Below are 26,144 nucleotides of genomic sequence, written 5' to 3' on the forward strand. Positions count from 1 at the left end.
ATTCGGCCCACACAAATGCGCCAAAATTTACCAGCAAAATATCACAAAGTATCCGCAATTCTAGCGACGAGTTGCTTTCCGAGTTTTGTGTGAATCGGTGTTTGAGTTTGTGTCAATTGCCACATTGCTACCGACGTGCAATAACACATAGGCACGCAAGTTTGCTAAAGTTTGCTAAAGGAGTGCTTGCAATCCTGAACGTTCCCACGCCTACATATATGTCCGTCTACCAATCTGTCTATCGTACCTCCGACGGAGCTCAGCACCGATATTGAGCTTGAACCCTGGTCATTTCGAGGGCGTCGAGTCGACGGTGGAGGGAAACGCGATGCGTTTTTGTTCTCGTCGAGCGATACAAATACAGATCCTCCGTCCCGACAATCGAATCCAGCACAGATCTCCTCGTTACTTGCGTCCGGCGACGCAGAATCGCACTGATGTCCAAGGCGCTGGATCAGCGCTGCTCATCCACACACGAACACCGCCGCTCATGCTCTCGAGCACGCTGCCACTGTCACCGGTCGCCAGAGAAGGCGAACGAACTTACCGTCACGTCACTGCTCGAGGCATTCGCGTCGGTGCCCAGGCTTGGCCAGGCCATTCGCGTCCAAATTCGGTCTATTTGTAGTTATCCCTACGAAAAACCGATTGATGGATCCCTGACTGCAAGGTAGTTCCTCATATTTGTCTTAAACGCTTTGAAATCGTCCACGATAACCTTGATCTCCTTCTTATTTTTGCCAGCTTTCCTCATCATTTTCTTGACATGGGACACCGGCACACGCTTATCATAGAAGTGCTCGAACATTGCTTGCCTCTTTTTGCTGTCTGTGAGAGCCCCATCGAAGATTTTGGCGTTTTCTTTGTTCACGGCTTCTTTTTGGGCTGCTACTTTTGCCGCACTCAGCGCTTTTTTCTTGTTCACCTCTATCTTGCGGAGGCCCTTCCATTGCCGTGCTTCAATCTTTTTGTACACGTTCTCCAACTTTGCATCCTTGTAGGCGGACGTCCCCGGAACCCACTTCTTCATTCCAGACAAACTGATAGTCCTTTCTTCCCCTCCAAGCTCTTCAACCTTCGTGTTAGTTGATTCACGAAGCATCCTGAGCGAGGTCTTGACACGGATTCTGCTGTTCTGGGCCGCATCAAACGCGGCCATCGTGCCGGTCACGCCCTGGCCATATTTCGTCGGTTCGGAGAGAGCGCAGCCAGCCAGGAGTAGGATCATTGAGCCGAGGAGAAACGCGATTTTGGTTGATCGCATACTCGTTCTTGGTTTTTGGCTGGAGGGACTTGCGAGGAGAAGTGCGAATCGTAGAATGAAGCAAGCTGTGGTTTGCATCGATAAATCCGTAGAAAATCCTATCCCAAGATGATCCCGAGATTACGCCCTAAATTACACCTCTACTGGAGGAAATCTTCGGCTCGGCGCATCGAAGAACAAAAAGTGCGAACATGTGCTAGTAGTAACGCACAAATTTACGAAGCCGACGTCTATTTACGATGCTCGGCAACGAGTAGAGGAATGGAAGAAGCAAATGTTGCGTCGAAAGCAAGATCATTGGTGAGACGTCGATAGCGAATACAAAGTGCAGCAGCGCAATCAGTGTTATCAATGCTAATCACACAACTAATTTAATTCTGACCTGCATACCCCGGTGGGAGGTAGGCATCTAGACTGAAGTTACCGGTTAGAGCTCTCTCGTGGTGGTGTAGTACATTAAAACATATGGATTAGACTTATCCGGTTCAGGAAGTCCTATCCCAAGATTGTATATTTAATATTTAGTAAAGTGACATATGGATTAGTCAAATGCAGTGATGAAATACCATATGGATGCGACAGCGAAGCGTTGTAAAGACTCTTCACCTGTTCGCAATTTGCAAGGTCCAAGACACAAGTGGCAAGAAACCAGACTCCGGAATCCAGCACTGGCTTCCACTCCCGGGTGGGATGGGAACCCGCCTTAACGTGGTGGCTAGGAGCACGGAGATCGGGGGCGAGGCCGAGGGCGCCCGCAACCCCCCGCGCAGCTCCTAGGAAGTCGCATGGCGTGCAGGACGTAAGGGCCTTAACAGACCGGTTTTAAACCTGCTATCGGATAACTGTGGACAAGGGGCTTCGAGGCAGACGAGGGACTCGTCCTTGAGCGGACCCCTCCTAGAGGGCAAGGTTGGACGGGAGAATGTTTCTTCACCGCGGGAGCGAATAGCGGGCGTGAGCGTGGTATGTTCTACAAGGAAATTCACACAGTGGTGTGGATACCCACAGCAAGGGAGTGATGCCTGGTTAAAGACCCAGGTGGAGGCGGCCCTTCCCAAATTCCCTCCCGACATGAGATGGCCAAGTGGTCGCACCTTCGCCAGGACCTACGAAGCGAACTCCGTGGTGGCCGCGACGACCGCTGAGAGTCAGTGCGGTGGAGGTTCAGGTGTTTGAGCTGCCGCGAGCGCCAGACACCCCGGACTTGATCAACAGTTCCGCGATACCCGCTTCGTTGTGCCCCGTCGGTGGTTTGGAAATCGTCAGTTTGCTGAGGCAACGGACACCAAGTGTCTCACTCGAGGAGTAGGGACGAAGGAGGAGTTTTCACAGGACTATTTTCCTGGGTAGTGTAGGCAGCCACACCCCATAAAGGGACAATAGACACTGTTTCTTATCGAAGACTCTTCAATTAAGAGATAATACATGTACTTTGAAAGACGAGAGTACCGAAGAACCTGCGTTATCACATACACTTTAGTGTACAGTACCAACGTTCGGGAGCAGCTTGATTGTGTGGAATCCGAATGGAAGTGGCCATGGCGGCATCTATTTGGGAACGATACATCCGTGTCTTGAGCAAGCGTTGCAAGATCGACAGGAACGCATCAATAAGAATTGCCTGTTTTTCCTCGACGAGTTTCCTGACCTGAAACAGTGTCCAGTGATTCAACTTCGGTTCATGCGCAACGTGTTCCGCTCGCTCTGTTTGACGGTCATTGTGAGCGCCACAAATGGGATGGCTTGGCATCCCTTCCAAGCTAGGCATCTGTCGTGCGGAAATTTTGAATCAACTATGTGTTGTGTTGTGTTGCCTACGTTCCCATATAGTTGAGGTCCATTCGTCACGAGCCCGGGCAATGATTTACGGACCATTGTCGCGTGTGTACCGGCTCAAGTTCAACGTGACCGTCATCACCAGCGGCCTAGGTGGCCACTGTTGCGTATCTGCCCTACAAGGAGCACTAGCGAGGCATCGTGTGGAGGATGGAGCCTCACGGAGCATCATCAGGCGGAAGGCCACATGGAAGTGGCCACGGAGCGAGCAATCAAGTGGCTGGCACAAGCCCCCCCCCCCCCCCCCCCTGGGCAGTAGGAATGAGAGTAGTTAGCTGCTTGTTTGTTCCTCTCAATACTTATTACTTTCCAACTTACCTTCAAGCGGACAGGGCAGTTCGTGCGATAAAGTTAACTTTACGCTCTGAGCGTAAGTCCGATTGCTGTTCTCAAGTGCGCGTCGTCGACTCGAGAGCCGGGAGTGCTACCGAGACCAAGGACACCCCCTCCAAGACGCCGGAGTGCTGCCAAGACCAAGGCCGCTCCAACCCGCAAGTCGTAGAAACACAGCGCGCCCGGTGCAGGACGCCCTGTTCAGCTGCGGACATGATGGCTGGCGGAGGATTCACCATGGACCCCGACGGTGACGTGAATATGGATGCTGGCACCTCGATACCGCAGCCCATCTACGAGCTCGTGCGCCCACCAGAGCTCAAGGACTGGGAGCATGCTTCTCTTGTGGCGTGGTACCGCCAGTGGAATCACTACGTGACGAAGATTCGTCATCGCTGTAGTGTGACCGGCGAAGTGTTCTCGCATGTGATGGTGACAGTGAAGGGCTGCATCAAGCCCCAGGTGCTGGACACCATCGCGATGTTCCTACTTAAGCGGCCTCTCGAGACCATCAGCGACGACGAGGTCCTGCAGCTAATCAAGTCAAAACGCCAGTCGTTGACCAACTCGTACGTGCCGGACGTGAAGTCTCTGTTTCGTCAAGCGCTGAAGATGGACCTACGGGTGGAGGATTGCGACGCCCGTATCTTCCGGTACTTCCAGGACTTCAGGCGCATCGAGGAGGAAAAAGGGCTGCAAGGCCTCATTGGCCGTGCGGATCCCGCTGCGGCCGATTATCGGGACCGCATGAAAGCTCGATGCCGTCTCTTGGTCGAGAACTTGCAACCTGCCGTGCTACGGGAGCAGATCGAGCGCCTTGTCGAACTGGAGAGGCGCGACTGCAGGGCAGACGATGTGGCTCTATACGACCTAGTGCTGGAGCATGCCAAGATCCAGCAGCGGTTCCACCGCCTGGCGAGGGACAGCGAGTCTGCACGCAGTAGTTCAAGGTCAGCGGGCACCTCTTCAAGTGGCTCTAGTGGCAGCAAGAAGGCCTCGCCTCACCCAAGAGAAAGCAAGACACGTGACGCACCCAAAGCTGTCTCACCTGCTGCAAAGACAGAGGTCAACCCCCCCCCCCCGTGTCACCAGGCCTCCCATGGATGGATGCCTGTTCTGTCATGGCGCCCACTGGCTTCGAGAATGCCCCACGGCAACCGAGGAACAGCGGCGTGAGGCGCTGGAGCGATATCAGGAGACCAAGGGGAAGAAGGCAGATGTGGTCCGATCCAAGGTGGTGAAGGCACGACCGGCTCCTCGACCCGTGCGTATAAATGGCGTCATCGAAGTTGCCTACATTCCTGACACGGGAGCAGACCGGAGCGTCGTCCCCAGCGGAGTCGTGGTGTCGTTGCGCTCTCTGCAACCTGACCTCTCCATGGGGATGCTGGACAACCCTGTCGACGTGGTCGTTGCTGACGGGCGCCTCCTGCAGTGCAAGTCCGAGGTGGTGGTCGACCTGTCCCTCCAAACAGCAGCGGGCGCCGTCAAGTTGCGCGACGTGTCATGCCTAGTGATAGAGTGCGACGAAGAAGAGCTTCTGTTAGGACGTGACATCCTTGGCACTCTGGGCATTGATATTGATGACATGCTGGCCCAATTGGCGGTGGATGGTCCACCGACAGGAGAAGATGATGGGTTCGTTGTGGGGGACGACTCGCAGGATGTATCTGCCGTGATGAACATCGAAGACGAGCTGGATGCCCTGGTACAAGCAGCAGTGAACAATGGGCTGAGTGAGGAGTATGTCCCCCGACTTCGTGGACTGCTGCAGCGATTTCCCGAAGTCTGCCAAGACAGTTTTGCTGGGGGGCAGCCGGCGGATGTGCAGCCATTGCGAATCGTGGTCCGTGAAGATGCTGTCCCATATCGGTGCAAGCAACGGAAGTATTCGCCCCTCCAGAGCGAGTTCCTGCGAACACGTCTCCACGTTGGTGGCGAACGGCCTGGTGCGCAAGAACAATGCGTCTCGCTGGGCCAGTGCTGTTGTCCTAGTTCGGAAGTCTGGGTCGGTGGATGAGTTTCGGATGACTATTGACTACCTCAATGTCAACTCATTAACGACGCCTATTGCCAGGACCATGCCGAATATTGCCGCTCTGATGGATAAAGTGAACGGTTCGGTGGTGTTTGCCTGCTTCGATCTGAAGAATGGCTTTTGGCAACTTCCCCTGCATGCTGACAGCCAAGAGATCCTATCGTTCATGACTGAAGATGGTGTCTACACCCCTCTGCGTGTGCCCCAGGGAGCGATGGACTCAGCTCTCCACTTCCAGAGCCAGATGCGAGAAGCGTTGGGGGACTTGGTGCCTAGAAATGCCGAGGTATGGATAGACGATATCTTGCTGTTCGCTAACGACATGGAGACTTATTTCGAGGTGCTGGAGGAGTTTTTCAAGCGTCTAAGTGCCCAGAACCTCAAGCTGAACCTGACTAAGAGCTTGTTATTTACGACGCAGGTAGGCTGGTGCGGCAGGGTTATCTCTGGAGAAGGCATTCGACATGACCCGACTCGCGTGGATGCCTTAAGCGAGCTGCCACTGCCTGCCACAGCTGCCGAGCTGCAGTACTTCACCTGTGCTGCAAACTGACTGCGAGACTCAATCATTGATTTCTCGCGTGTTTTCGCACCGCTACTTGCCAAGCTGGAGGGTGTACGCAAGCAGGTCGGCAAGCGTAACAAGCACGCGCTGAACATCGCCATATCTTGGACTGAAGATGAGGAGGCTGCTTACTATGCAGCCAAATCTGCGATTCGAGACTCAGCTTTGATGGCATTCCCAACAGACGATGACCAAGTGTGTATGTTCACGGATGCTTCCCGACTCGTCTACAGTATTGTGATCACGCTGGTCCGTCAGTGGGATGCGGACCTCCCTGTGGAGCAACAGAATCATGTCCTGGTCGTGTGTAAGGGTGGCCTCTTTAAAGACTCACAGCTCAACTGGCCAATCACGGAGAAAGAGGCCTACCCGATCGTGATGGCCTGCAGTAACCTCAGTTACCTACTACTGCGCAAACGTGGATTCAAACTCTTCTGCGATCACAGTAACCTCATCTACCTTTTCGCTCCTCATGGGGATCTCAAGCAGCATGTTCGCGACCGCCTCCAACGCTGGGCTCTACGTCTCAACTCGTACCGCTATACGATTGAGCACATCGCTGGTGAGAACAATCTGTGGGCGGATATAGTGTCGCGCTGGCGACCACAAGCTGCTGTGCAAGTTCGAGCTGTGCGCACACGAAGTGGCTCACCAACACCGGTCAGTGAACTCTCCAAGCTTCGCCCCCTCGCTGACTCAGACTTCATATTTCCCACCATTGACGACGTGGCTGAGGCTCAGGCAACAGTGGCGAGGATCCCTGCCTCTCCTGCCTTAGTGGAAGAGGAAGGAGTGCTCACGAATGAGCACAAGCCGTGGATCCCAAGTGGCGCGCAGGACCTACTCAACAGGATCTTCGTGGTCGCCCACTGTGGGGCACAAGGTCATCGGGGCATTGAGGTCATGGTCAACTTAATTGCTGACAAGTTTCACATCGGGAAGCTGACGGAAAAAGCCACTAGATTTGTCCGAGACTGCTTGCTGTGCAAGCACGTGAAAGGCCCAAAGCAGATTCAACGCCAGTATGGACCAACTTTCACGGCCACGAGGCGAAACGAGGCGTTGCACTGGGATTTTTTTAGCCTGGGACCCAGCTACGGTGACAACGCGTATTTGCTAGTTGTCAAGGACTCGCTCACCCACTTCTGCGAGCTGTATCCGTGTGGCAGCCCAACCGCATTGGTTGCGGCGGAGTCGTTGGTGGACTGGGTCAAGAGATTTGGTTGTCCGGAAATCCTCATATCTGACCAAGGCACGCATTTCCGGAACGAGACGGTCGACAATTTGTGCGCTCGGTTGAAGTTGGAGCGCTCATTCTCGCCGGTGTACAGTCCCTGGATAAACGGAATGATTGAGCGTCTCAACAAGGACGTGCTCCAAGTCTTGAAGGCCCTCCTTCTGGACTACGGTCTAGATCGCCACGAGTGGCCCTATTTGCTACCAGTGGTGCAAGCTAGGTCGAACCATGCTCCAGTTCGTTCACTGGCAGGACATTCTCCGACGGAGTTGCTCACGGGACTCAAGCCGACAACGCCTTTGGATGTCATTGTGCGCCCAACGCCTGGTGGGGACGAACTCATCATCGTCAACCCGGAGGACATTGCCCCGCATCTGGAGAAGCTACGTGGGTCTCTGGAAGGCATGCACAAGCAAGTGCTCGACGAGAAGGAGTGCAAGAGGCTCTTCGACATGAGGCGCAAAGTTGGGGCACTGACCAATTTTGACGTCGGCGACTACGTCCTGTGGTCGCGTATCGACCAGCGGTTACCGAATGATAAGCTGCTGGGCCAGTGGCTGGGCTCATTCCGAGTGGTGGAGACAAAGCCCCATGCTTTCATTATTGAGCACCTGACGACCGGCAAGAAGTATGAGGTCCACGGCAGCAGACTCAAGTACTACGCGGACTCGGACCTGGCCTTGACGGAGGAGATGATCGAGCTGGCTACCGCGCAGGGCATCGTGTTGGATGTCTCCAGTTTCCGCGATCACCGTTTCAATGAAGAACGTCAGCGCTGGGAGCTGTTGGTGTCTTGGGCAGGGCTGCAGGAGATCGAAGACTCGTGGGAAGGACTAGACGGTCTACTCGAGGACGTTCCCCAACTGGTTTGTCAATATGCAGAAGTGTCAGGTGACGACTCACTGATTAATCTACTCGACTAAAACCGCCGCCACGTTGAACATGAGCTTCGGAGAAGGCGGTGTCGCGTGTGTACCGGCTCAAGTTCAACGTGACCGTCATCACCAGCGGCCTAGGTGGCCACTGTTGCGTATCTGCCCTACAAGGAGCACTAGCGAGGCATCGCGTGGAGGATGGAGCCTCATGGAGCATCATCAGGCGGAAGGCCACATGGAAGTGGCCACGGAGCGAGCAATCAAGTGGCTGGCACAAGGCCCCCCCCCCTGGGCAGTAGGAATGAGAGTAGTTAATTGCTTGTTTGTTCCTCTCAATACTCATCACTTTCCAACTTACCTTCAAGCGGACAGGGCAGTTCGCGCGATAACCATTATTCAACACAGCAGACCACGTTTTGCAGAATTGGCGATAGACTACGCGATAGAAAACGGATTCGTGGTAACAACTGGGCGGATTGAATACTTGGATAGAATGGCTGGAGAGCTGGCCAAACAGTTCGCTAACCCAAAGAAGCATTCCGAGTTGTTTATCCTTGGGCAAGTTCTGCTTGTTCTAACACCGGGCTCTATGGATGATGGCGGGTGGTTAATCGACGGATCTACGCTCAGCATCGGGAGGAAAAATCGTTTACATTGAGTTTTCCCGCTAACGGGGCGGCAGATTATTACGATGAATCCGAAGCTCCACAGAAAATCTCGATGAAAGGGCCTTAAGTCCTGAACGTGGTGACTTGGTCAAGGACAATGAGAACTGGGCACACACACCTTTTTCAGCAGCTTAAACACGCCGTAGCAAATTCCCATCTACGCACTACTATATCTGTGTCTGATGGAAGGCAAATACTTCCGCCCGTTGAGTGATGAACAAGGGAACGAGATATCGTTTAGCCGGGCGTGCATTAATGCGGAACAATCAGGGTGGTTACGAGTGAAAACTCGCAACACGAATCAGTCGGGAAACGATGAATTGCGCTTCAAGACAGTGACAGCTGGCACTATTGTGATGTCCAGCCACCGCAAAGGGTTTGCTGGAATCTCGTTCGGAGGCTCCCCCAGCGCGTGGAAATGGAAGGGAGTCAGTACGTTGCGCCATACCCACTTCTCTCGGGTTGAAATTGGCACCGATGGTGCACAGCGAACGCAGCGACGCAGTGAGTTGACATCGATAAATGGTGTAAAAAATAAATGCAGGAGTTTGGATTGCAGCGAATCGAGTGTTTGCACTCGTGTCGACAAAATGATCATCGTTTTGAAGTGTGGGCGCGACTGACCAAGTGAACCACAGTATTGCTGCTAGTAAAATAAAGATCTCATTATTTCTTGCTCTTGAGCAATATTTTCAATCCATAATTCCCGAGGAGCACCATCAAACACGCTGAGCTGTCTGACTCTCTCCTCGCTGACATATCCCCAGGCAGATACCCGTGGCAGCAACTTCGGCTATACGCGGTACTACGAGAAGCCACGGTTGCGCCAGGCAATGCCAACATTATCCTGCTCAGACCTTGGACGCCTGACCCAGGATCTCCAGAATCAACTAGAGGAACGTTTGCGAGACGCAGAACTACGGCGTGATACGCGGATATCCCGTGTTCTTCGTCGACACGGCGTTGTTCACCCAGTAATACTGCACGACCTAGTTTGTGGACTTGAGTTAATTATACTTGAGTACACAAGTATAATATAAATCAAATAAAGACTCCAAGTGACTTACTGCAGACGGCTAACGTGTGATCTTCTGTGCTGCTGCCCCGACAGGCAATTCTGCACGGGCGAATACAGGTATGCGCGAGGCACGGTAGATCGAGAACCGCACTCGGGCTTTGAGACTAACGCGTTGCTCGACCTTTGGTCGCGCGCTGCTGCTGGCGCAGGAAATCGTTTTTGGCAAGCAGTAGCGCCATAGATAGAGCAGTTCTCGAGCATCGCTTGCAAGGATGAGGTGGGGGGGGGATGCAGTAGACCCTTAACGTTACCGAATGAAAACCTCAAGAGGGAAGAACATGCAAACGGACCAATTCGACAGCTACTTTGCTGTTGTGGAGCCTGTTGCATTCGGCAAAGTCTGTTGATTGATGATCATTCTGACCGGTTTTAGTAGATCTACTGTTCTGCAATTTGCAGAACAGTAGATAAAAATGGAGATCTCGGAATAGGGAAGGCGCAAAATATGCAGTCTGCAAAACATATTTTGCGCCTTCCCTATTCCGAGATCTCCATTTTTATCTGCGTTATGCGATCGGTGACTCCCAGTAGATAGTGTAGAATTGATCACTGCGGTGCCTACAACACCAATGCCCAATCGGTTCCGGAAGGACTCCACTCTAATCTCACAAGATGCGCCAGCAAGAAAACAAGCTACACCTCCACCCACTGCTCGTGTAGGTGGTGGTCCGGGACATCCCGTTTTCGCGTCAAAGCTTAATGCGATGCAGCTCGCGGAACTGTTGCGACCATTCTGGGGAGACCTACTGCAGAATAACCTCAAGAACATCAAAAAGTTTCTTCGCGAAAACCGTTCAAAAGTCGATTTCAACACGGCGAGATACACTCCATGTGCTGACGGCACGGGGCTACACCTATGCTCGCAACACGGGTTCACGTCCTGCGCGAAATTGTTGCTCGACGTTGGAGTAAAGATTGACCTCCAGAACAAAGTTGGCTCCACTGCGCTGCACGTGGCATGCAAGTTTAACCAGGAAGAAATGGTGTTGTTTCTCCTGGAAATGGGTGCTCGAATGGATATCCCCGATATGGTATGTTCTCGTTGAAACCTTACATCGAGCAATTTCGCTCTAACATCGTGGTGTTCCTTTGTAGCGAAACAATGTAGCGTTTGACGTAGCGCCGTACACGCTGTTGGATAAATGCATGTTATCCCAACAGCGGGAGAAATTTGCAGCTGAACACGAAAAAGATGCTCGACTACTTGAGATTCATCAAGTTGCAGTAAGCCACTTCGAGGAAGTCACGCTAATGAAAGCCCACGCATTCATGCTTCTCATTGACTGGGAAAGTCGTGCGTGGGAAGAGTGGCTGGTACTGCAAGCAACGAACAAAGTGGATCGCGAGTGGAGTGAGCAGGTTCAAAAGTCAAAAGACACGCTGGAAATCAAGCAAGCTATGTACACGGACCAGCAAGTTCTACTTCAAAAGGAGCAGGACCAGATCGCACTCATGTGGAAAAATATATTCCGCGATGCACAGCATCGACAACAGTGTGCTCGTGAAGAACTTGAACAAATGCTCATGCTGACGGAGGAGACACACCAGCACTGGATGCAAGAGCAGCAGGAATTATGGGATCAATGCGGGCTGATCGAAGCTTCCCAAGAGTTCCCAAATGATGAAGACGTGCAACAATGGGTGCTGTGCACGATAATCGCCTTGATTGATGAGGGTGAATCGGGAAGTATTCCTGTTAATCCCCACAGGGATATCGTGACTACGGATATCGAGGAACTGTTATTGCAGGAAGAAATTATAGCAGTAATTCGCGACGTGCTTCTGCGATTTCCCGCAATGCGAGACCTTCAGTTCATCGCTCTTCAATGTTTCGTTCGGCTTGTCCGCCACTGCATGGCAACACCTCGTGAAATTCGCGCCCATATATTTTTAACAGGTCTCGTTAAGGCCAATGTCATGGCTATTAGCCGAGATACCCTTACACACTTTGACGAAGATGTGGAGATCGCTCATTTGGTGGTCGAATTGCTTTATCATTTGCTGCAGGTTCGAGGTGAAAACGGGGCTCATAGCCTGCAATTTTGCCAGAGTCACCTCAGCCACCAGCTACCTCTGCAAGTTCTACGCCTACACGAAGCTGGTGTTCTATTCCAAAATGCCTTGGAGCCCTCGCTGGATGACTATTCCCACATGAATACAGAGACCATGCTAACTGCGCGCCATCACACCTCATTTCTTCTCTTCACATTAGCGAAATACAATGTCAGAAAGGCACTGGGTAGAGATGGCGCTCTTCCTCTCATCCGGAGTCTTATCTTCCAGCTAACTAGCAACCCGCCCGAAGCAGATACTAGGTCGAACGAATTGAAGATGTCAACGCTAAGGTATCTGCTTGGAAGTCTAGCGGTATTACACAGTCCTCCGTCAAGTCAGACCATCAGTAGAAAAACGAGCCCTCCCCCCGTGGAGGAAATACGTGAGCTTCTCGCCTCAATTCGGCCGTGGCTCTCGGCACCTTTGGTTAGCAGCTCACTGACCACGGAATACCGCAGTTTTGTCTTCTGGTCAATAAAGCTACTTCGGAACCTTACCCAGCCTGTACAAGTCGACGTTGTGCTGCTTCGTACGTGGCTTCGAACTCGCGAGAATTTTGATTTGTTTGCAGGAATGACACTCGCTATTCGCACGACCAAATCGGCGGAAGGCGACGATACTGCCGTCCAAAACATTGTCGTGGTTTGGCTTGAACTCGTCGAAGATATCTGGTTGTGCAGATACAACAGCGACGGGCAGCTCGCTGCGACCGGTACCTTCATTCTGGCGTTCCTCTTACAACTTCTTGAGCTCGAAGCTGAGATAGCTGGGTTGACAGAATGCGCCGCCACGTTCATCAATGTCGCTGCCGTGCTTAAGCTGCTCGCTATTGTGCTGTCAAATGGTGTGTGTATCCCGTTTTTGCCGGAATCGAGTGCACTAATGCCTAACTCTGCCTCTTGTTCCGCGTGGGTATGTCTGGAATAGGCAAGAACATGCGTTACCTTATGGATCACGAGTACAAGATCGACGTCGCAGTTCATGTCGTCCTCAAGAAGCTCCTGAATGGCAAGCAAGCATCGCACGGCAGCGCTGACGACAACGACGCTAACTCCCGTGAGCTGCTTGCGCACATTCTGCGGGTCTATCTGCGATTTTTCGACTACGAGCGAGACCACACCAAGTCGGGCGTCAATTTGCACGAACGGTGCCGAGCGATAGGAATCTGCGCCGCCTTACACGCCTTCGACTTCCCCGACGACAACCACCGATCGAAACAATCGTCGAAGACTTTATTACCGTCCGTGAACGCCAACCAGTCCAACGAAAACTCCACCGACTCCCCCCAAGACTCGAAGTTCAAAACGAAAAGGCAGCTCGCTCGTGCGTGGTCTCGCAATGGTGTAGAGCAAAACTCATCTCGCAGTCCTGAACGCGAGACACTATGCAGCTTGGCCCAAGCACTGCTCCGTCACGCGCCTTGCCGCTGCTACTCGAGCTAATTCAATTCAGCTTGTGCGCATGAAGAGTCAGGCGTTGCAGTGTGCGCCTCCCTGGGCAGTCACTCCTCAATCATCTAGAAGAGATCCAAGCTCACCACCAAGGCACTTTGAAGACATCATCCATGTCCGGACGTCCTGGAACGAGCTCTGGCCAACGTCCTGGCACCGGTGCCGGTGGTGGCCCCAATGGTGCCGCGCCAGTCGGAGGTCTCCCATCGGGTCGGCCTGGAACGGGGCAGAGTCTCAATCCGATCACGGGTGTTCGGCCTGGAACGGGGCAGCGTGGAATGCTGAGCTCTGCTTCAGGCGGACGACCTCTGACTGGGAGACTTGGAACGGGTCAGCAGGCCCCAGCTACTCCGGGCCAGACTGCAGGCTTCGGCATCAGTCTCAACACGGAGGTGAACGTCTCCGACAGACCTGTGACCCAGCAGGGCATGATGGGCATGCGCATCGGCACCGGCAGTGCAGGACCTGGTCGACAGGTGCAGGACGCGTCGTTCTTCAAGGGTAAACTGCACAGCAAGACGGCGGAGATCACGAGCGAGATCGAGAAGCTGCAACGCGAGATCGAGCAGGACGCCAAGGACAAGGCCCAATGTGCCCAACTCGAGCGCAAGTACGAGACCATGGCGCTCGAGGTGCGCGACCTCGAAGGCCAACTCGCCGACTACAACCTGGCCATGGACAAGATGCGCAGCGCCACGGACCCCGCCGAGATCCGCCAGGTGCAGGAACAACTGCACCAACGCAACGCCAAGGAGGCCGAAGACGTCGATCGAGTCTTTCTCATGAACAAGGAGCAGGAGAAGAGCGTGCGCAACATGGAGGCGGAGATGACGGAGATCCACGGCAAGCACCAGGACAAGATCAACCAGCTCGCACCGCAGAAGCTGCAGCGCTACAAGGAGCTGCTGGAGGAGCACCATCAAACCGAGGTGGAGATCGAGGCACGCTCGCAGGAACTGGAGCTCGTGATGCACGCCATCCACCAGAAAGAAGCCGAGCTGAGCTCCGATCGCTACCGTGACGAGTACGAGGCGCTGGAGCGCCAGGTCCGCCGTCTTCAGAAGGAACGCGACGCTGCTGCGGAGGACGCCAAGACGGCGCAGATGGATCCGAACGAAGCGCGCGCCGTGCTGCTCGCCAAAGTGAAGGAGGACAAGAGCAAGATGGAGGCGCTCGAAGGCGTGCTGCAGTCCGCAGCAGCGGAGAAGCAGGAGCTGATGAAGGCGCTGGCTGACATCCAGAGTGAGCTGGACGAACGCGCGAGCGGGAGCGACCCGGCGCAGAAGTATGAGGCTCTGTTCGCCAAAGACAAGGAGATGACAGCGTTCCTCGAGCAGTTCCCGGCCAAGAAGGAAGCGGAGATGCAGGCGCAGCACACAGCGCAAGGTGTGATCGTCCAACTTCTCGAGCACATTTCGGCAGGAATGGCGAAGGAGGACAAACTCCCCGGCACGAACGCCGCCAACCTTGAGGAGATGCGGCGCGACTTGACCTTCAAGGAGCGACAGCTCGAGTCGTCCGTGACCACCAAGCAACGACTAACCATGGAGCTGCAAAAGCGTCAGGCCGAACTCGACAAGGTGAACACACTGGACGCCAAAATCGCGCTGGAGCTCAGCAGTCTTCTTCAGAAGATGGACACCATGACGGCAGACATGGCCGAGTTCGGCAAGCTTGACCAGTTGCAAGAGATTCACGCGCAGACCAAGCAACACCTACTCCGCCTCAAGAAGCAGTACATCGGTCGTCGCGATGCCATGCGTCAACAGGTCACAGCTCTTACCACGCAGCTCGAAAACTTGGTGCAGGAGACTGCCTCCCAGGAGACGGCCAAAAACCTGGACGCGCTCGAGCAGAAGCTGCGGCACCACGAGCAGAACATTTTCCACTTGAAAGAGTACATCGACTCCAAGTCTCGAGAGGTCGACTACGAACACCTCAAGCAGGACTGCTTCCGCACTCTGCAGGACCTCAACACTCTTCACGTCGCACAGCAACAGCGTCAGCAACAGCTCAACCTTGGCATTGCAGGTGGAATGTAATCCCTCATAACATCTCCCAGCCCGCCTTCATCTCATCAGGATTGGGATATTATATCTTATACACGGCTGCTAGACTCTTGGATGCATATCTGAGGCTTGAGCATGACCCCCTTTGTCTTACGTAATATGTGTTCTCGTCTTGAGGTTTTGTTGTTGCTCGCCTGCTCGCGTCTGCTAGTTTTGCGCAAGTTGATGGTACGTGGTCTGCTGGAAGGCGAGGCTGTGGTGGCGGCTGTATCCGAAGTATACGACCACGGCTAGGAACAGCCAAAGCAGAATGAGCAGCACGCTCATTGCATCCATTTGGGCGAACAGGAACCAGTTGAAGAAAATGGCGACGCACGGCGAGAATGGTACGAATGGTGCTCGGAACGTAGACGTTTCGCTGTCGGTCTCATCATCGTCTTCAGCAGCATTCGACGATCCCTCTTTTTCATCGTCGCTATCACTACTCACCACGGTTCCTCCATTCGAAGATGGGTGGCCCTTGTCCGAAGAAGTCGAGTCCGACAGCTTTGCAGACGCATCGTCGTCATTTTGGAGGCTGTCTTCATCGTCATCTCGATCTGACGAGCGGCTCCTGTGATGGCAGCTCGCTTGACTAGCTTCGGACGGTTTTTCGGGTTTCTTCGAAGACAGCACGATCTCCACGGGTCCTCCCTGCGCTTGGGCCTTCGCCTTAGCTGCGGCTGTAGCTGCGGCGATCGTCTGTTTCTTTTCAGCGTCGCTCAGTGCAAACATCAGCGCGATAGCCACAACCGTGAAGAGTGCAGCGACAAAAGGCCCCGCCGTCCGCATGTAGCTATCAAAAAGCGAGACGTCGGTCGTCGCGGACAGCGGAACGCTTGCGACCACACCCTTCTGCCAGTGGAACGCCGCAAGGAACGACGAAACCAGGTATCCGGCGATCATCGCACCCTGCGACTTCTTCACCGGTGCGTCCTCCGCTTGACCATCGTCCACCTTGGTACTGTTCGAGGCACGGACGAAAAGCAGCGAGCTGTTGGTGAGGTTGAACGCCACCAAAATCCCCAGCGAAATGAAGTTCCACAGCACATGAAATGGCACAAACACCGCGAGCGCGGTCACTCCAATCCCACACAGCAGCGTGCCGCGGAACAAGTTGCCCTTGGCGTCCACCTCCGCGAACGCGGCTGGGAGCAGCCCGTCCTTGGCCATGGCGTACTGCACGCGCGGTTGCGCCAGGAACCCAATGAACGACGTGATCGGCATGGTGAGCACCTCCCCCGTCGCCACGAAGGACGCGGCCCAGTCCATCCCGACGCTGGTGAAGGCGTTGCCGTACGACTCCTCGGCGTCGATCTCCGTGTACTTCTGCATGCCCACGAGGGCGAAGGTGGCCAGGATGCTCAGCGTGGCGGCGCCCACGATGGTCCCCACCACGGCCCGAGGAATATTCCTGGCCGGGTCCTTGGCCTCTCCAGCCAGACAGCACACCTCGTCGTAGCCGATGTACCCGTAGAAGCTGGCACTAGCGCCCAGCAAGACCCCGGGCCAGCCGAAGGCCACCGTGTCCTTGCCGTTCACCTCCACGACGCTCTGGTCGGGCACGAAGGGGGAGATCCTGCGGGCGTCGAAGTTGGCCAGCCCCACCACAATAATGAAGGCCACGACCGTGATCTTGGTCATGGTCACCACGTTGACCACGAGCTTGCCGGCCTGCATGCCGCACAGCACGACGGCCGTGCTGCCGGCCATGAGCAGCCCCGCGTACAGGTCCACGACCGAGTCGGCGGGCTTCATCCACTGCGGGCCCTCTACTCCTAATTGGGAGTGCATCCACTGCGTGAGCTTGTCGCTCCAGCTGCGGGCGCCGCCCGCACTGGACACGCCGTACTCGAGCGTGAGCAGGAAGCCCGCCAGCAGCGCCGGCAGCTCCCCGAGCGCGTGGTACGCGTAGGCGTACGTGCTGCCCGCGCTCGGGATGAGGCAGGCCAGCTCCATGAAGCTCAGGCCGCTCAGCAGGCAGCCGGCGCCCGCCAGCAGCCACGACAACGTGGCCGCGGGCCCCGCGTAGCTGCTGGCGATGAGCCCCGCCGTGGCGAACACGCCCGAGCCCACAGTGCCCCCGATGCCCAGCATCACCAGGTCGAACAGCCCCAGCGTGCGCGCCATCTCGGCGTTGTCGCTGTTGCTGCTGTCGCCGCGCTGCAGAGAGTGAGACGACGACGTCTCCAGGTGCAGCGGCTTCCGCCAGAAGGCCAGGCGCAGCGCGTGCATGGCTCGGTGCGGTAGTGCTCGAAGTGACGCGTTCTTTTTGGGTACTAATGGAGGTTTTGGGGAATTACACTGGCGAGAATATGGGGTTAACTAGGTAGTTTTGGGAACGGTTATGGAGAAGTTGAAGTGGGCGGGGTTCAACTTCTGTTGGTCACGTTCTGCTTGTCAGTCGGAAATGGTGGAGATGGTTGAGTTGTCGGCCAGAATGGCGGTTGAATGGTAATGGGCGAGTGTGTGGCGGTGGCGTCGAGTGGGTCGTTGCCGTTTGCTGGCCCGGGGGGTCTGGTCGGTGCGCCAGTGAAGAAGAAGACGAAAGAGCAGGAATTGGCAGACCGAACTGCAGCGCTGGCGAAGGCGGGGGAGGGGCTGGTTGCAGTGGAGGAGGAGTTGGCGGGAATGGGGACGGCTCTCGATGAAGCTGGCAGGGAGATGACGAAAGTGGGGGTTAGGCTGGACGAGGTGCAGAGAGGGCTGGCTGGAGCGGAGAAACTACTAGATGAGGTGGAGAGACGACTGGCTGCGATGGACAAGTCGGGGTGGGCGAATACTGATTCGTGTTGCTGTTATAGTATAAATGACTAGTCTAGCAACAAGGCTTTGGCGTTCATACACATACAATTGAAGTCGAGTGCAAACTCGCACCACAACAGAAAAGAGCACATGAAATCGGCAGAAAGCGTCAGGTAGGTTGACCGAAAGCTGAGGCGACGCCAGTTCACGATGCCATGCACGTGCTCTCCACCCACGCTATAGCATCCTGGAGGTGGTCCGCCGCGTCTCCGGCTGTGTCCTGGTTGTAGCCGAAGCGCTGGGAAGCCTCGTCGACACAGTCCTTGAGCTTTTCCTCCAGAGTCATCGTCTCCTCTTTGCGTAGATAGCCCACTGCTACACCGGCCGCAAGATCCTCACTCTTCTGCGCGTAATGATCTTTGATCTCGTAGTAGAAGTCCAGCTTTGTCATGAACTGGCGCTTCACTTCGGTATCGCTCACGAGTGGCGCCACCTCGTCAGACGCGAGTATGTCGTCAGATAACGATGCCGAAGGGTTGAGAGGAGGCACTACATCGGTTGCCCCGGCCGCGCAGTGCGTGTACATCCACATGACGAGCACGTGGTACTGGTCGCTCGTCACCGCGTCCTTGGCCAAAGTCTGCAAACCTGCGCTCACACACTGGAATGTACGCTTGTAGCGGTACATCATCACGTCGTGCTCTACGTCCGCCTGATCCTTGAGGCTCTGCAAGTACTTGTAGATTTCAGCCGCCGAGATGGCAGGTGAATTATCCGTGTTGACGAGGGAGATGGTATCATTCGACGGCGCGAGCAGGTTCCAATCACTGTCTCCATAGTCCGCTAACGGCATGTCTGCTTTCCTGACAGGTATATCAGGAGGGGGCACTTCGGCGTCTTCTTGAGCGGGGACAACCGACATCGTATCTTCACTTGGGGTTTGAGGAATGGCTACTGGCACCTCTACAGGGATTGCAGGGGTGAAGAATGGAATTGGTTGTCCGATTGCATCATTTGTACTCGTTTGTCCAGCCAGCGATACCCCCAACTCCTTCGCCATCTCGAGAGGAGACACGACTTCAAAGTGCTGATTGGCATTGTTGGGGTCACAGGCCCATAACCAAGTTGTCGTTGTCCCGGGACCCGTGGCGGCACCGTCGTCGAGACACAAGTTGTTCTTCACGGGGTTGTGAAACAACAAATTGTCGTCCATCCAGAACCACTGGTTCGGGTTGGTCGCGTCACACGTGCCGAGGGATACCTGCGTCGACCCCGGAGCCGTAGCGCCGCCATCATCGATGCACTGGCCCGGCTTGTTCACGCTCTGCAATTGACGCGTGAGGGCGTTGTACGTGAAGATTTGGTTCGGGCTGCTCGGATCGCACGTCTGGTCCTTAAACTTGGTGTTGCTGTCGCTGCCACCTCCGTCGTCGGCACACAAGTTGTTTTTGCCGAGCAGGCGAAGCATGAACGGCTGCCCCGACTGGTACAACGCGATGTCGTCGTCCACACCGGCGGCGATGCGAGCCTTCTGTCTAGCATCCGCAACTGCGGCCGGGGCCACGACCTCGAAATGCTGGTTGGCGTTGTTGTTGTCGCAAGCCCACATCCAGGTCTTGGTCGTTCCGGGTCCCGTGGCCGCTCCGTCGTCGAGGCACAGGTTGCTCTTGGCAGGGTTGTACAGCATCAGGTTCTCGTCTAGCTCGAACCACTGGTTCTTGCTGTTCGGGTCGCATTTCGCCAGGGCCGCCTGCGTCGAACCAGGTCCGACGCTGCCGCCGTCGTCAATGCACATGCCGGGTTTCTTGACGCTCTGGAACTGGCGCGTCTGCGAGTTGTACGTGAAGATCTGGCTGGGGCTGTCGGGGTCGCAGGTTTGGTCAGCGAATTTTGGGTCGGTGATACTAAAGAAGCTCCCATCGTCGACGCACAAATTGTTCTTGCCGCGAAGGCGGAGCATGAGCGGTTGGCCGGACAGAAGGAGATCGAAGTCGTCTTGTGTACCAGCAGCGATCCTAGCTTTCTTTTCGGCATCCAAGAACGAAGCCGGAGACACGACTTCAAAGTGCTGATTGGCATTGTTGGGGTCACAGGCCCATAACCAAGTTGTCGTTGTCCCGGGACCCGTGGTGGCACCGTCGTCGAGACACAAGTTGTTCTTCACGGGGTTGTGAAACAACAAATTGTCGTCCATCCAGAACCACTGGTTCGGGTTGGTCGCGTCACACGTGCCGAGGGATACCTGCGTCGACCCCGGAGCCGTAGCGCCGCCATCATCGATGCACTGGCCCGGCTTGTTCACGCTCTGCAATTGACGCGTGAGGGCGTTGTACGTGAAGATTTGGTTCGGGCTGCTCGGATCGCACGTCTGGTCCTTAAACTTGGTGTTGCTGTCGCTGCCACCTCCGTCGTCGGCACACAAGTTGTTTTTGCCGAGCAGGCGAAGCATGAACGGCTGCCCCGACTGGTACAACGCGATGTCGTCGTCCACACCGGCGGCGATGCGAGCCTTCTGTCTAGCATCCGCAACTGCGGCCGGGGCCACGACCTCGAAATGCTGGTTGGCGTTGTTGTTGTCGCAAGCCCACATCCAGGTCTTGGTCGTTCCGGGTCCCGTGGCCGCTCCGTCGTCGAGGCACAGGTTGCTCTTGGCAGGGTTGTACAGCATCAGGTTCTCGTCTAGCTCGAACCACTGGTTCTTGCTGTTCGGGTCGCATTTCGCCAGGGCCGCCTGCGTCGAACCAGGTCCGACGCTGCCGCCGTCGTCAATGCACATGCCGGGTTTCTTGACGCTCTGGAACTGGCGCGTCTGCGAGTTGTACGTGAAGATCTGGCTGGGGCTGTCGGGGTCGCAGGTTTGGTCAGCGAATTTTGGGTCGGTGATACTAAAGAAGCTCCCATCGTCGACGCACAAATTGTTCTTGCCGCGAAGGCGGAGCATGAGCGGTTGGCCGGACAGAAGGAGATCGAAGTCGTCTTGTGTACCAGCAGCGATCCTAGCTTTCTTTTCGGCATCCAAGAACGAAGCCGGAGACACGACTTCAAAGTGCTGATTGGCATTGTTGGGGTCACAGGCCCATAACCAAGTTGTCGTTGTCCCGGGACCCGTGGCGGCACCGTCGTCGAGACACAAGTTGTTCTTCACGGGGTTGTGAAACAACAAATTGTCGTCCATCCAGAACCACTGGTTCGGGTTGGTCGCGTCACACGTGCCGAGGGATACCTGCGTCGACCCCGGAGCCGTAGCGCCGCCATCATCGATGCACTGGCCCGGCTTGTTCACGCTCTGCAATTGACGCGTGAGGGCGTTGTACGTGAAGATTTGGTTCGGGCTGCTCGGATCGCACGTCTGGTCCTTAAACTTGGTGTTGCTGTCGCTGCCACCTCCGTCGTCGGCACACAAGTTGTTTTTGCCGAGCAGGCGAAGCATGAACGGCTGCCCCGACTGGTACAACGCGATGTCGTCGTCCACACCGGCGGCGATGCGAGCCTTCTGTCTAGCATCCGCAACTGCGGCCGGGGCCACGACCTCGAAATGCTGGTTGGCGTTGTTGTTGTCGCAAGCCCACATCCAGGTCTTGGTCGTTCCGGGTCCCGTGGCCGCTCCGTCGTCGAGGCACAGGTTGCTCTTGGCAGGGTTGTACAGCATCAGGTTCTCGTCTAGCTCGAACCACTGGTTCTTGCTGTTCGGGTCGCATTTCGCCAGGGCCGCCTGCGTCGAACCAGGTCCGACGCTGCCGCCGTCGTCAATGCACATGCCGGGTTTCTTGACGCTCTGGAACTGGCGCGTCTGCGAGTTGTACGTGAAGATCTGGCTGGGGCTGTCGGGGTCACAGGTTTGGTCAGCGAATTTTGGGTCGGTGATGCTGAAGAAGCTCCCATCGTCGACGCACAAATTGTTCTTGCCGCGAAGGCGGAGCATGAGCGGTTGGCCGGACAGAAGGAGATCGAAGTCGTCTTGTGTACCAGCAGCGATACGTGAATTTTTCTGCTCATCCAACATAGCAGTAACAGATAGGACTTCAAAGTGCTGATTGGCATTGCCGGGGTCACACGCCCACAACCAGGTTTTTGTCGTCCCAGGACCCGTAGCGGCACCGTCATCAATACACAGGTTGGTTTTGGCAGGATTCTGGATCAGTTGAGAGGAGGCGTCCGCGTGGAACCACTGGTTCTGGCTGCTACCGTCACAATTTCTAAAATACATGCTGGACGAGCCTGGCGACGTGCTGCCGCCATCATCGAGGCATTGCCCCACCTTGTAGACGCTCTGGATCTGCTGGTTGTTGTACGAGAAGATCTGATTGGCGTTGGTCGGATCGCATCTCTGAACCATAACGGAATCTCCGTTATTGTCATCGATGCAGAGGTTATCCTTCCCGCTGACGCGAAGCATGAATGGTAGGCCCAAAACGAGGATGCTGAAATCGGACTTGACATTGGTGTAGTCCAGATCCATTGTCGCCACCGCGGGGCTTCCACTCCACAGCGATAAAAGCCCTGCTCCGATTAAGCCCTGATTCACAATGAAGGCGCAACCAAAAAGTAGCACAGTCCCCACAATAGGTAACGCAAACCTCTTCCTGTTGGAGGTGGTTGGTCGAGCATGAGGGACTGCATCCAAGTAGTCAGTCTTGGTGCAGTCCGGGTTGTCACTCCCATAGGAGAGTAGTGACATCCTTGTTCACGCGTTGCCTGGACTTGGGGATTTGCTGCCGAATTGAATAATGATCCTGCAAGGAGTCCTTAGTAAGACCCGTCAGTATCTTTGCCCAAAGGAACCCTTCTCAAACGTATCTTGGATCGTGCGGTGGAGACGCCCCCGTCAGGGTCGCGCTACAAAAGATTTGAAAAGATTTCCGACGACTCCGAGACATACAAGTCAAACAACTTGCTTGACTGTTTGAAACAAGTATTATAATTCGGAAACGGAATGCGCGCCTGCATCAGCTAAGCCTTCCAGGCTTAGCCAAACCGAATTCTTGTTTTTGGTTCATTAAAATGAGTTTGCCTCGGCGACTAAACGCTCAGTGGCGTCGGTTGAGATTTTCGACACACCAACGAAAACTTACCCGACTGCCTTCCTTTTCATTGCTCTTCGCGGCACATCTTGCTCGCCCGCTGTGACCTCGCTATAGTTAAATGCATTGACCCCTACAGACTCGTCGTGTCAGCGGCAGGTTTTGCCACGTTGTCCGCCAGCGCTTGCGCGGTCTCCGCTTGAGCCCGCGCCCACTGGGCAAGGCGTTGAGCTGCTTCGGCTTGAGCTCGCGCACCTCCCGCTTGAGCTTGGGCTGCCTCAACGAGAGCTCGCGCTGCCTTCGCGTGTGCTTGAACGGCTTGCGCCTCCGCGTCAAGCGCGTCCGCTTGGGCTTTCGTCGCTTCCACCAGCGTTTGAGCTGCCTTCGCTGGGGTCAGAGCTCCCGACGCAATCGCCGCCTGCTGCATCGCCACCTTGAGTCTGGAGCCCTAGGATACTCGTATCCAGTCCGAGATTGAGCCCACCCTCGTTTTTCTCCTTTCTCTTCAACTCCCTGTCCCTCGTAGCACAAACTAACGGACACAACCACGAAACACAGGAGCAATCCGCTACCAATGCCCTTGTTTCACTACGAATAGATGCCCTCACTGCGGGTTGTAGTACAATGCCTTAATGGGCTTGATACGCCCAGTGCTGTGCTTACATACCAGCAAAGTTCCCACGAACTGCCGCTAGCCATGTCTTATCCCTCAGCAACGCAAGACACAATCGCTGTGCTTACGTACAACTTCAAGTTGCGCGTACACATTGCGTATCTTTATGCGTTTTGATAGGTGCAGCCGCGATGGTGACCCACCCGCCACCTTTCCCCTCATACAAACTCCCCTACAACCCGTCAAAGTTCCCGCGTGGTCTCACCTCCAGAAAAGTGCACGCACACCCGTCACTCGCAGATCGACGGCGCAGGACGCAAGCGACGCATTCCAACAACCGCCAACCTCAGACAACGTAGGGCCATCCGCTCTCCCCGCTCTCCCCGCCCTCTACCGCCCTCTAACCTCCCCCCACACCCGCAGCATGACCAAGCAGGTGCTGTGCATGAACCCGGGCCCCATCGAGTTCGAGCCGCGCGTGCTCAAGCCCTTCGCCATGGAGGGCATCTCCCACGTGGACAAGACGGTCATCGACGTGTTCGGCCAGTGCCTGGAGAAGATGCGCAAGGTCTTCCTGGCGCCCGACGGCCAGCCCCTCGTGGTGGCCGGCTCCGGCACGCTCGGCTGGGACATGGTGGGCGCCAACCTCGTCAACCAGGGCGACGACGTGCTCGTCGTGAACAACGGTGCGGTCTCCAGCAGCTGTAGACAGTGTAGAGAGGCCGGTAGAATTGACACGGGTGGGTGTTCTACCTGACTGAGAGTGCAGGCTACTTCGGTGACAACCTGGCCGAGTGTCTGGAGCGCTACGGCGCCAAGACCACCCACATCCGCGGCAAGGTGAGAAGAGAGGACGCAGGTACTGCAGCATAGGGGGACACTGGCAGGTTGCTAACTGGAGACTGGGTGACGAGTGCAGATCGGCTCGCAGCCGTCCGTGGCGGAGCTGGAGAAGGCGCTGCAGGCCGGCGTGAGCTTCAAGCTGGTGACGATCACCCACGTGGACACGTCCACGGGCGTCCGCGCCCATGTGAAGGAGTTTGCCGCGGCGATCCGTCGCATTCAGCCCGATGCGGTGATCGTCGTGGACGGAGTGTGCGCCACTGGCGGCGAGGAGACGCGCATGAAGCAGTGGGACCTCGATGTGGTGCTCACGGGCTCGCAGAAGTGCATCGGCGTGCCGGCCGGACTGAGTCTGATGGTCATCCGCCCCCGCGCGCTGCAGCTTTTCGAGAAGAACACGTCCACGGTCAAGTACTACGTGGACTGGCGCAACTGGCTGCCGATCATGAAGAACTACGAGGCCCGCCAGCCCAGCTACTTCGCCACGCCGTCGGTGAACCACCTGTTCGCCCTTAACGCGGCGCTGGACATTCTCCTGGAGAACGGAGGCATGGAGCAGCGCTTCAAGGAGCACAAGCTCATCGGTGACGCTGTGAAGGAGGCCATGAAGACGCTGGGCTGCTCGCTGGTGACTGCGGACGACTGCGGCGCCAACACCCTGACGTGCGTGCGCTACCCTGCCGGTGTGGGTGCGGCCGACTTCCTGCCCAAGGTTGTGAAGCGTGGCGTCTCGCTTGCTGGCGGCCTGCACAAGGCTATCAAGACGGAGTACTTCCGCATCGGCCACATGGGCCCGAGCACACGTCGTCTTGACCACATTCTGAAGACAGTGGAGGCCATCGAAGGCGCGTTCATTGAGTGCGGCCACAAGGTGGCGCAGCCCGGCAAGGCGGCCAAGGACCTGAAGAAGAAGCTGCAGGCAATCATCCCCGTGCGTCCGGCGTGCGGCTACGCGTCGGTCTACCACGGCTGCCCCGTGCCGCCCAAGTGCCAGGTGTACTCGATCGGCACGGTGGTCATCGCGTTTGCTGCTGGCCTCCTCATCTCGCAACTGAAGAGCAAGATCTAGACGAACACTTAGCAAGCAGAGCTGACGGAAGTATGAGGCGAGGTTGCATGTGACTCTGGGTAAATGAATTTCGTTTAAAGACTTCAAGCGCTGTTGCTGGCGAATAGCAATGATGCACTTCCACCGACAGCTAATCTGAAGTGCGCAAATCTGAAAGGTAAAACTATCATAACTATCGCTTACAAAACTAAAGAAAAAGCACAACTCACAACTGTTGAACCGGGCATTGCAAGATCTTTTATATTGATGGCACAATTCGACACTGTCAAAATTTGACAGAACGGGGTTGAGGACAAACAAACCAGCATAATACTTACCGCTTCGAGATGGAAAACTGGATGCTTCGCTGATCGACGGCACAGAACACGAACGGCCACGCTCTCCTTCAATGCAAGGCGCCCCGTT

At 55.6% G+C, this 26,144-nt stretch overlaps 6 protein-coding genes across 6 annotated transcripts; 3 read left to right on the top strand and 3 right to left on the bottom strand.

Moving 5' to 3' along the window:
- Positions 1–634: 634 nt before the first annotated feature.
- On the bottom strand, positions 635–1,228 carry IUM83_10585 (uncharacterized protein; the record flags this gene model as incomplete). The annotated part of the gene is made up of 1 exon (XM_067935097.1): positions 635–1,228. The coding sequence occupies one exon, from the start codon at positions 1,226–1,228 to the stop codon at positions 635–637; it is 594 nt and encodes a 197-aa protein (XP_067791491.1).
- Positions 1,229–10,874: 9,646 nt separating this feature from the next.
- Positions 10,875–13,391, top strand: IUM83_10586 (Intraflagellar Transport Protein 72/74; the record flags this gene model as incomplete). Its single annotated transcript, XM_067935098.1, has 4 exons — positions 10,875–10,925; positions 10,990–11,569; positions 12,728–12,793; positions 12,877–13,391. 4 exons carry the CDS (start codon positions 10,875–10,877, stop codon positions 13,389–13,391), a joined length of 1,212 nt encoding a protein of 403 aa, XP_067791488.1.
- A 122-nt stretch (positions 13,392–13,513) lies between these two features.
- Positions 13,514–15,442, top strand: IUM83_10587 (Intraflagellar Transport Protein 72/74; the record flags this gene model as incomplete). The annotated part of the gene is made up of 1 exon (XM_067935099.1): positions 13,514–15,442. One exon carries the CDS (start codon positions 13,514–13,516, stop codon positions 15,440–15,442), a length of 1,929 nt encoding a protein of 642 aa, XP_067791489.1.
- A 174-nt stretch (positions 15,443–15,616) lies between these two features.
- On the bottom strand, positions 15,617–17,683 carry IUM83_10588 (Amino Acid-Polyamine-Organocation (APC) Family; the record flags this gene model as incomplete). Its single annotated transcript, XM_067935100.1, has 1 exon — positions 15,617–17,683. The coding sequence occupies one exon, from the start codon at positions 17,681–17,683 to the stop codon at positions 15,617–15,619; it is 2,067 nt and encodes a 688-aa protein (XP_067791495.1).
- Positions 17,684–18,398: 715 nt separating this feature from the next.
- IUM83_10589 (uncharacterized protein) lies at positions 18,399–23,913 on the bottom strand (the record flags this gene model as incomplete). Its single annotated transcript, XM_067935101.1, has 3 exons — positions 18,399–22,668; positions 23,699–23,746; positions 23,882–23,913. 3 exons carry the CDS (start codon positions 23,911–23,913, stop codon positions 18,399–18,401), a joined length of 4,350 nt encoding a protein of 1,449 aa, XP_067791496.1.
- A 105-nt stretch (positions 23,914–24,018) lies between these two features.
- Positions 24,019–25,739, top strand: IUM83_10590 (Alanine--glyoxylate aminotransferase 1; the record flags this gene model as incomplete). The annotated part of the gene is made up of 4 exons (XM_067935102.1): positions 24,019–24,182; positions 24,251–24,513; positions 24,597–24,667; positions 24,747–25,739. The coding sequence occupies 4 exons, from the start codon at positions 24,019–24,021 to the stop codon at positions 25,737–25,739; spliced, it is 1,491 nt and encodes a 496-aa protein (XP_067791569.1).
- Between the last annotated feature and the right edge of the window lie 405 nt (positions 25,740–26,144).

The sequence above is a fragment of the Phytophthora cinnamomi genome (genome assembly GCF_018691715.1).
Source record: "Phytophthora cinnamomi strain GKB4 chromosome Unknown Contig39, whole genome shotgun sequence".
In the NCBI taxonomy this organism is placed as follows: Eukaryota; Oomycota; class Peronosporomycetes; order Peronosporales; family Peronosporaceae; genus Phytophthora; species Phytophthora cinnamomi.